Source organism: Podarcis vaucheri, assembly GCF_965113315.1.
Source record: "Podarcis vaucheri genome assembly, chromosome: 10".
Taxonomy (NCBI): domain Eukaryota; kingdom Metazoa; phylum Chordata; class Lepidosauria; order Squamata; family Lacertidae; genus Podarcis; species Podarcis vaucheri.
Window position 1 is genome coordinate 55841545 of NC_138748.1, and position 10901 is coordinate 55852445.

The 10901-nt window shown below is 45.9% G+C and overlaps 1 protein-coding gene across 1 annotated transcript in view; it reads right to left on the reverse strand.

The window, feature by feature from the left end:
* Positions 1–10187, reverse strand: part of LOC309542587 (sodium- and chloride-dependent GABA transporter 1-like) — a 36665-nt gene extending 26478 nt beyond the window's left edge. Inside the window, exons 1-5 of the mRNA XM_082241441.1 lie at positions 9889–10187; positions 4741–4872; positions 3098–3198; positions 1500–1609; positions 146–278 (exon numbers count right to left, since the gene is read on the reverse strand). Coding sequence (XP_082097567.1) covers positions 146–278; positions 1500–1609; positions 3098–3198; positions 4741–4872; positions 9889–10132 — 720 coding nt within the window. The 5' untranslated portion in view covers positions 10133–10187. The remainder of the gene's footprint in view (positions 1–145; positions 279–1499; positions 1610–3097; positions 3199–4740; positions 4873–9888) is intronic.
* Between the last annotated feature and the right edge of the window lie 714 nt (positions 10188–10901).

The following is a 10901-nucleotide window of genomic DNA, read 5'->3' on the forward strand; positions in this document are numbered from 1 at the left end:
CTATTTAAGGTAGAAACCTTCATTATAGGCACTCAGGCAAAATTAAAAAAAATGAAAAAACCCTGGAGGACATTTCAGTTTCAAGATAAACAAATGAAAGCAGCAATCAAAGGTAGTATTGGATAACACAATGAGCATGAAGTACCTTTCCGGTCCACTCAACACCTTTCCATATGGAGAAATAGACCAGAACCCAGGCCAACGCCAGAGTGCCAGCCAAAGGCCAGCGGATATTACCCGGTTCCCCCAGGCCTCCGGAGATCTGGTGCATATTTCTCCTGCAAGAAAACAGGGAGAAAATAAGAACAACTGAGATCCAGAGAGACTGAATGACTAGATTCTCCAGGGGCTGAGAGTCATTTGCAATGGTGACTGATGTCCATTGGGGCTGGTGGGTAGGGCAGCTAATGGTAAATGAAGCCGGCTGTGGGTAGAGTCAGGGGCAACTGCAGGCTGAGCTAACCCAAGATAAACTGGCATGCTTTCTTTTTAAGGGGAGAGGGAAAACAATTCAGTGGGTCTAGTTTCACATGTATCCGACTGTCAGATGGGATGCCAAGAGGTATGAAGGGGAGAACATGAACACTTGGACACTGTCTGGGCAAAAGTGACAGCAGCCTTTAGGGTTCATTTAGGGGTCCAGTGAAAGATCTTCCCCCCCCCCCGGTCCAGAAGAGAGCAAGGGGAGCACAGAAAGACAGCCTCTCAGTCCCAGACAATGTTGGGTGCTGCTGCTGAACTTAGTTCCATTTCAATCCAGTTTCAGGTCTGGTTTGGAGACTTGGTTTGGAGAAGCCAGTCTAGGGAAGGGGTGCTGGTTCTCTTTTGCCCTTCACTTAGCCAGTCAAGTAAAAGAAAAAATCAAAGATGGAACTTCATGCTATACAGGCAGTGCAATGGAGCAGATGCCCAAGAGGACTCTGCACTGAGCTTGTCCATTGTGGTGGTATGTTGGCAGGAAGCTTGATGGTCCCCATCAACCCAAATTGAGGGAGGGGTAAAACTGTGAGATCCATCCCACCTGCACTTGCTGGCCAGGGATGAGGAGCAAGACCATGCCTTGCTCCTGGTGGAGGTTCCATCCTGCTCAGGCAGAGGTTAGCTCAGGACAACACCAAACCTTCTCGAAAGCAGAGGTTGGGGAGGGGAAGGAGAACACCAACCAAATATTAAGAAGAACAACAAGAATGTCTATATTCAGCATTTCGATGCTCTCCTCCTTTTTCGCAACACAAATACTGTGTTTAAATATGAGTGATGTAAGGGCAGGTGCTGTAACCTTCCTACACTTTGACTTCACCCCTGAAGATGGACTCTCCCATTGTCTCCCAAGACAGACAGATGCCAACAACAACAACATCATGAGGGTACTTCTACAGAAGGTGAATGAGAAAGTCCCACCACCCTTTTCATCCCTCCCTCCTTCCTTCTCACCCCAGACCCTGCACTGACGAGATGACCCCAATGATGGCAAAACCTGACTTAGGCTGGGGACGTACTCCCAGAACTCCGTCACAGCGCTGGTCAGGTTGGTGGTGTCATTGAGGGAGTAGTTGGAAAAGCATTGGTCTGTATTCCAGGCATTTCCACAGCTCTGCCATGGCAGGTCCTGAGTGGGGAAAGGTCAGCAGAGAGGGTGACTGTCAGCTTCATCTGTTGAATTTCTGCCTGTGGTGCAGCTGTCAAGTGCACAGGAGGCTTGAGGTTGTCAAAGGGTGGGCAACCCAATTTCCTGCCGCTTGTGCCAGCAAAATGGTTCAGGAGAAGGCGGCAGGTGGGCAAACAGAGGTGCAAGAGATTCTCCCGTAATATAAGCTATTGTACCATTGTAAAACTGTCACTACCCATTCTGGGCTCAGGAGAGGGCAAAGTCCCGATCTAAAGTTCTGTTTTGGAAATCCTCCAAAGCCCCGACAATGTAATCTGTACAAATGACTAGGCGGCATTTAAGTGACAAGAGCAGAAGTTGCAGGTGTCTGGTTTGCTCTGGGGACTATCGACATATGGCTCCGAAGTGGCTCAACAATACAAATATTTTGGCAAGATGTTTCACCGGTGTTTGTGGAACACAGTCAAACAAAAGCCCTAAAGTGGACAGAAGCCCAAGATACACACACAGCCTCTAAGCAGCTGTGTGTCTAAATAAAGTGGAATCCCAGGGCGCAATAAGCACAGATGCTTTGTATGTCTATTGATTGCTTGGAGAGTCATCTTTCAAAGGAGCCTTTTACGTTGATCAGAATGGCTTCACTGCCTTGAAATGCGTTGTGGAGAAAGAACCCAACAAACTCTGGTCTGAAATACTTCAGAAATAAGGCGCTAGAAGTCAATATGGTTACTGTTTTGCTCTTTCCTGTTTTCTATATGTGCCATATATTTAACTCAATGTACACTATCACTAAGTCTTTTGTTCTCAACAGGTCTGTGACTGCATTACAGTGGTACCTCTGGTTACATACTTAATCCGTTCTGGAGGTCCATTCTTAACCTGAAACTGTTCTTAACCTGAAGCACCACTTTAGCTAATGGGGCCTCCTGCTGCCGCCGTGCCTCAGGAGCACGAATTCTGTTCTCATCCTGAAGCAAAGTTCTGAGCTAGTGGAGTCTGTAACCTGAAGCGTATGTAACCTGAAGTGTATTTAACTCGAGGTACCACTGTATAACATTTGCTCTAGCAATTCCTTGTTCCAAACCAGAGAATGATAGCATGGTGAGTGGGGTGGTGGTGGTGGCCGTACTCCCAGTATTCCCATCCACTTCACTCCTACCTTCTTGCACTGAGCCAAGAAGCCTCTCCGTGACCAAGAACCCCACATTACCAGGGTTCCAGATCAAGCCTCACTGTCTGCCCCATTCCACACCTCACCCATTCTCTCCAAGCAATGCCCTTCACTGCCCCAGCTTCCCACGCACCCCTTGAGTGTTTTTGCCCATCTGGAATGCATCCTTCTACTCTAATAAGGTCCCTTACAATGCCTGGGAGGAGTATAGAGAGCGATGCATGACTGTGGAATAACTAGTGTACTGTGCAAAGGTGGAATTTGCATACATTGCTCCATCCATGTGCTTCACCAAAGAGAGGATGGCAGAAACTCACCACAGTGAAAGAGTTGAAGAGATAATACAGTGCCCAGGAAATAATGACAATGTAATAGATATTCAGCCAGAACGAGAGAACCACTGCAGCCAGCCCCACTCCTAAGAGACAAGAAATATAGTATATTGAGAAGCCGTCGTGTCAAAGCTGACATGGGTAGGGTGTAGGGGTGGGCAAATCTGTCAGTTCTGATTTATTTTAGTTTCTATTTTTCCTAGGCTCAAGTTCAGTTCTACATTTCTACATCAAGTTGTGATATATTTTTTAAAAAAAGTTTTCATGGAAATTTGTCAGCGAATCCCCCCCAGCACATCCATTTTTTGACAAAGCAGTTTCTCCTAATATAATGTGTGTTGACATTATTTTCACTAATGTATGCATTTTCACACACACCTTACCCCAGTATTTGGATTTTTGTACAAATTATTCGGCTAGAGAACTGCATTGCAAAATTCAGAGTAGTGCAAATTTCAAAGGATGGCTGCGTTTTGATTCACATATTGTGCTGGAAAGTGTAAATTATGTAGGTTTACCTTTAAATGTGAACTGAGTTAAATTTCTCTTCTCCCCCCCTTGTAGAGTAGTAGTGAAGAGAGCAGTGGATGGCAGTGACCTGGAAGACTTGACACTGCATTGTTGAACGGTGTCAGTTCAGGATTTTTTGTCAAAGCATAGGTAAAGGTAAAGGGACCCCTGACCATTATGTCCAGTCGTGGCCGACTCTGGGGTTGCAGCGCTCATCTCGCTTTACTGGCCGAGGGAGCCGGCGTACAGCTTCCGGGTCATGTGGCCAGCATGACTAAGCCGCTTCTAGTGAACCAGAGCAGTGCACGGAAACGCCGTTTACCTTCCCTGCTGGAGCAGTACCTATTTATCTACTTGCACTTTGATGTGCTTTTGAACTGCTAGGTTGGCAGGAGCTGGGACCGAGCAATGGGAGCTCACCCCGTCATGGGGATTCGAACCACCGATCTTTTGATCAGCAAGTCCTAGGCTCTGTGGTTTAACCCACAGCGCCACCCGCGTCCCTTTTTTTGTCAAAGCATAGGTGGCAGCAAATGATTAAAGGTACAAACAAAAGCGAGAGCCAACAAGAAGCAAAGCCAAATAATTTGGTCCCCATCTTCCTCCCTATTGAGTTCTATGAGAGCAACATCAAGTCTAGGGAAGAGGAAGCTGACAGCCAGCGTTGCCAGCCCCTGGACTGGTCATCTTTGGACTGGTCATGGGTAAGAAGGCAGGCAGGCAGGTAGGCAGGGGCTGGCTGAGTTGCAGACTGAGGTTGGTGGATCAGTGCCCTATTTGTCCTGATGCACATGTCTCTACTGACCAAATTCTATTCTTTCTGCCAGAGCCAATATATGCAGTGGCTTTCAGGGTCTTAAAGTCTCCAGCCTCATAGGGATGCAACAAGCTGTTTGCAGTGCCCCTCGCCCAATGCTCACATCTAGTGCAACTCTATGGGGAAGGGCTGTGGCTCAGTGTATGGGAACTGCTTTGCATGAAGAATGTCCTGGGTTAAATCACCATCATTTTCAGGTGGGTAGTCTCACCTTAGCTAGATGGGCTGATTGCCTGACAAAGCAGTTTCTGATATTCCTGTGGCCTATTTATTTTGCATCAATGTCATGAGCTCACCGTACCTTTAAACATGGGGGCAAGTTTCCATACTCCAAGTCCACCGACGGAGGTGTATTGCCCAAGAGCTGTCTCCAGCAGGAAAAGCGGAATCCCAGCAAACACCAGTGTCAGAAAATAGGGAATCAGGAAGGCACCTTGGAGGAAAAAGTGGAAAACATCTCACTGCATCTGCTTTGTTATGGCTGGTAAACCGTGTGTGCATCAAGACCTGCAAAAAAACCTTGGCAGAAATATATATATTTCCCGTTGTTAATAAGTGCTTCATTCCCTTCGAGGTAATCTGTCAGTGGTGGTCACAGCCAGAGCTAAAAATGAGTAGGGCTACAGGTTTCCCCATCTTTATTTATAATCTCAGGGCGGATTATTAGCAGTAGAAGCTGGTGCCCATAAGGGCTAGGAGGGTGGAAGGCAGGGAGGACAACAGTAGGTGGAGCCAGAGCCCAAGAAAGACTAAGCCAACTAATTTTGTCCCCACCATCCTCCCTTCTGAGTTCTACAAGGGCAACATGGAAATTAGAGGAGGAAACTAGCACACAGTACAACCCTCTGGACTAGTTGTAAGTAAGAAGGCAGGCAGATTGGGGGTGGGTGGGACAGTGCCCCATTTGCCCCCCAATGAACTAACCTCCACTGACTGTTATAGGTAAAGGTAAAGGTAAAGGGACCCCTGACCATTAGGTCCAGGCACGGACGACTCTGGGGTTGCGGCGCTCATTTTGCTTTATTGGCCGAGGGAGCCAGTGTACAGCTTCCGGGTCATGTGGCCAGCATGACTAAGCCGCTTCTGGCGAACCAGAGCAGCGCACGGAAACACCATTTACCTTCCCACCAGCGTGGTGCCTATTTATCTACTTGTACTTTGACGTGCTTTCGAACTGCTAGGTTGGCAGGAGCTGAGACCTAGCAACGGGAGCTCACCCCGTCATGGGGATTCAAACCGACGACCTTCTGATCAGCAAGCCCTAGGCTCTGTGGTTTAACCCATAGTGCCACCCGTGTCCCTTTTCCACTGAATGTTAGTTGTTCTTATATATATTGGCATGATTATTGGCCAGTATGATAACATCTTCTTATTTTGCTTAATTGCTTACAAGTTCTCTAACAATTTGCTTCCTCACTAGAGCCTTTTACCCCACAGCTGAAACTTGCCTTTCCCTCCTCTATCAGCTGGAAGCAGAATGAAAGGTGTAGCTCTGTTCTGGCACCAGCCACAAACATGGACAAGCTCTTGCTGTGATTTTGATCCAAAATGAAGTCTCATTAAACAAAGATACCTTCCAATAGTAATTAAAAGTTTTCTGCTTCCTGTTGAGTGTGGCAGTGGGATTATTTGCAAATAACCCATTAATTGCCCCTTCAATAGCTTTTCTGAATTTCGCCTTTATGTCACCTCCTGTTCCCTAGAAGGTGGTTTGGTTGCTTAATTCCTCTCTTTTTCTTTTTCTTTTAGTGAAATAGCTCTATTTTGCTATATTAAAAAGGGAGGGAGGAGGAGAATGAGAGGAGACATAAATTGACATTAAGGGACGGTAAAAGGTGAAAAATCCATAAGTATTATTCACATTTTCTGATTTCTCCCTTCTATATCCACCTTTCTTTATTCATTTCAACTATATGGTGCTCTCTTAACAATATTTCAGGTATTTAAACAGTATAAAATCATTTTATCTTTGGTTTAAGAAAATATTTGTTGTCCAGTGATGACCAAAGGATTATTCTTATGTATATATAACCTTCCCTAAATCTATAAGTATACACAAGAGATCATCATCATCATCATTATTAAAATTGACTCCATCCCCTGACTTTGATATTAATAAGAATGCTATAAAATCTTCACTATCTGTTAGTTGACAGAGTCAGTTCATAGCTGTAAAGTGTTTAACAGGGCTGTAAATGTAATAAAATCCTCCTGCAAGACAAATACTCTGTTATTAACTGCAGTCCCTGAGTGCTTCCTCCAAAATTCACTCCTGCTACTTCCCACCCCTTTCAGTTTTTCTTATTAGCTTTACTGCAGTGGGTGGGACAGAGACATCCCAGGAAGCTTATGGAAACTTCTCTGGTTTTTGCTTCTTCTCCTTCGAAAAAGGAAAGTAGATAAATGTCTAACAGGTATTATTAATTTAGGTCACTTCCAAATGACCTCTTTGTGGAGTATTCATCCTCTTTTATTTGCGGTCAGGTTAGATGATGTTGCACCAAGCAAGTGTTCTCTTTCACTTTCCAGGGCATTGCTCCAGGGGGGAGATTTCCGAGGGAAGCACATTCCTTGCACAAAAGCTCCAAATCAGCTCCCATTATGCCACTTGAATTTGCTAGTATATGATTGGTTGCCCTCCTGAAAATGTGACAGTCTTGAATTGCCCTTCGTTTATAATTTACATCTTGATGGAAGGCTTTGTATGCCTGGAAATTCCTTCTGATTTGATTCTTTTTTTATTATCTTACCCTGTTTGGCTAGAAATGGAGGGCTCTGTGTGCCTAGCATAACAAAGATTCCAGTATGAAACTGGCCTTTGGAAGCGCCGAGGTAAGAAATTAGATCTGCAGCCGTTAATGCAAATGGTAACACAAATAATGATTCCTAATTAATACAGCGATGACTGCCAGTCTGGTTCTACTTATTGAGAAGAATATAAAAAAGGCAGACGGGGGGGGGGGGCATTTGCAACATTGTCTTTCCATTTCCATAGCACTATTTGCAAGTTGTGAACAAAGCTATCCAGACTCTCAGGAAGTTCACATTGTTTGCAAAAATGTGGCCATGTCCACCTTTTGAAATCTCAATCTTTTCTGTTAACTGGAAGTTCAACTGGTCTGTTTTTGCACAACAGCCTTTATTCCCACTTAAAGATCCTTCTTTCAGCCTTGTACCTGGATTTTCTACTCAGATTGCTTTGGTAAAAAGAAATCTAGAGGAAAAAATTCTAGTAAAACAGAGGATGTAGTAGATAAGAGTGTTGGAGCTGGACGAGAAAGAACTGGATTCAAATTGCTGCCCCTCTCTCTGGAAAGCCTAAGGGAGGCACCATAGTATTTGAACACAGAAGCAGGTCCCAGGATTAATCCCAGACATGTCCAATTGAAAAGATCAGATAGCAGGAGATAGAAGCCTCTGCCTGAGACCTTGGAGAGTCTCTGCCAGTCAGAGTATGCAGTACTAGACTAGCTGAACAAATTAGCCTCACCTGACTTAAGGAAGCTGCCTATGTTCCTATCACAGGGTAGTTCCGTTTATACAAGATGCATCAGTTTCGCTGCTGATTTTTTGCTTTCACACAGCCATTAAAACTCACCAAAGAAGCAAAACAGCCATCTTTGAATGGCAGCCGTCTACATAGATTCAACATAGTTCTTCTGTTGGAATGCTTCTCTTGGACTTGATAATTTTATGCATTTTAAAGTTTTTTAAAATATTTTTGTAAGTACCTTATGAATTTTGTCAAGTAAGCAAGATAAACACTTCTCAGAAATCATAATTCCAGCCAGAGAAGCTGTGTAGCTTCCTTATAGAAACTCTAAATCACACTCACAGCACATTGCTCAGATTTACGGCAAATCCCTCTCCATACTTGCGCATTAGCTTGTGGTAGATAAAACACTTTAAAGCCAATTTGATCAACTGCTTCAGACATGACAAGAAAACTCATGACTGCTGCAGTGTTTTCTTCTGCGCAATCACAAAAGGGAAGGGAAAGGGATGCCCTCTAGGTCGGGAATGGCTCTAGGCTGGCTAGTTATGCCATCAACCAGAAAGAAGAAATTCATCACCAGAAGAAGACAAAGCAAGGTGCTGAATTGAATATGTTAACTTTGCATGTGTAGATGCAAATTCATAAATACTCACTATAGCTTGAATTGAAGCACAAAACATTTGCCATAGTAGTGAAGAAGGTGAGCAGGTGACCTGTGTGCTTGCTCAGTCTGCTGTCTAGCTGCTAACTGTTGATGGGCAACCTCAAGGCCCCTGTCTCCTCTCCCTTTTGATGGTTCTTTAAAATGGACCATCATATAGAGGACACCTTCAAGCAGAGGGCTGTCCTCTGTAAAGTAGGACACATGGCCACTGAATGCTGGCAACCCTAATTGGAACTGATTTAGTAACAGATGGAGAGGCAATGATATAATTAAAGTAAGTAGGCAAATTACATTAAGAAAAATTAGGAGCAATAGAGCCTGGAACTGAGGAGACGGGTTCTTTTTCTTCAAGAGCAGCCACAGAGCCTTGCTTGAGATTTTCAGTCAGGATGGCTTGATTGCACTTTGGAAGTCTTTTGTGCCCCTTTAAGACTGCAAGCCCCTGCACACCTCTTTGGAGGAAGATCTCGTCAGTGAGAGAGACCCACTTCTGAGTAAACATATCTAGGCAAGGCCGGCTCAATCATGAAGAAAGGTGAGGCGACTGCCTCAGGCAGCAGAATGCACAGGGGCAGCACATCCATCCTCTAGCAAGGCCAGAGCTCAGGGATGATGGGAGTTGTATTCCAACAACATCTGGGGACCCACAGGTTGAGAACTGCTGCTCTAAGTAATGCATTGCTTGCTGCTGCCACTGCTGTGGTGGCAGCGACAGCTGTGCTGTGCTCCTTGGAGGCAAGATCTTCCATCTCCTCAGCAGCAAGAGCTGTCCCTACAGCAGCCTCTCAGTGAATAGGAGGTGTTGCTGGTCCCCTCCTAAGGAAGAAATGAGAGGGGTTGCCCTTTGGGGTCTCCTCTGCACCCACCTGGCATGATTCAGAGTGCCCACACCTCCACAGTGGCCTTTGATTGCCACTTCAGCTGTTGGGTAAATTTGATTTGATTCCCCACCTTGTTCCCAACATAGATCTTTATTCCGCACCTGTTCCTGATGCAGATCTTCACTCACCTCTTCTTCCGTGGCTGGAATAGGGAGGCATTTTGTGGTTCGCCTCAGGCGCCAACATGTCTTGGGCCAGCCCTGCATCTAGGATTGGTCTGTAACATTCTGAAACTCTGAGAGAGTGTGAGGCTAGGAACATAGGGAGAGGCTTATCATCTCCACCTTCTATCAACCGTCAAGTGAAAATATATAATTGAATAATAAATTTGAATAGCATTTATATCCTGAAATGTGGGGTAGAAATGATCGTAATGAGTAAACAAAGTCTTGATCAGGTCAATCTCACCTCCTCCATTCTTGCCACAGAGATATGGGAAACGCCAAACATTCCCTAAGCCAATGGCATATCCTATGCAGGAGAGCAGGAAGTCGAATTTGCCTTTCCAAGATCCTCTGTCCGGGACCTCCTTTTTCTTCTTGCTGGCATATTTGCTTTCTGAGTCAATGGGCTCCTCCGACTCCTCTAGGGCAGCTTCCTTCATCTCAGAAGGCGAGTTCAGCTCCACGGACGTGGTGTCAATCTTTCCCATTTCTGCTTACATTTACGTCATGGAGGAAGGGGAGGGGAGACCCTCAGAAGATCAAGACGGTTGGATCACAGTGGGCAAATTCCTCAGTGGTACCTGAAAAGTGTAAGAGAAGTTATCTTTGGCAGCCAGTCAGCAAGAGGGTTAGACTTCTTGAGGCACGTTGTACGTAAAAGACAAAGTGTTTTAAACAATTGCCGGGCTTTGAATTGCATGCAGATGTGTGTGTGTGTGTGTGTGTGTGTGTGTGAATACCAGCTACTGGGAATTGCAGAAGGGGTAGAGTGCTCTTGTGCATGGGTGTAGTTAGTTGCTCCGGCACCCGAAGTGGTGGGGGCAGGGCGAGCTGCGCACAAGGGCGCCATGGTAATCTGCACAGAGAGGCACTGTGGCGAGCTGCCCATGGAGTCCGCCTGGTGGATGCAAGCCCCACACTGCCATTTCAGGCAGCGCGGGGCCCTGAGCCACTGCGTCACTCCCAGGAGAGATGCATGGCTCAGGTGTGCTCCAGGCCAGGCCACCCCCCCACGGTGTGCCATTTTGTCACTCCCTCAGAGATGACACCTGAGGCAGACCGCATCTCCTGCACCCCCTTCCTACGCCCCTGCTCTTGTGCCTGGGTCCCGCTTGCTGGTTTCCCACTTAAGCCAATATTGGGGGGGGGGGTGTTGCAGAATGTCAAAGCAATTCCGCAATGGATTGCACATAAGGAAGACTCCCCCCAAGGTGACCCTGTTGCTGTGGTTTAGGGAATAATATGACTGTCAAAGGG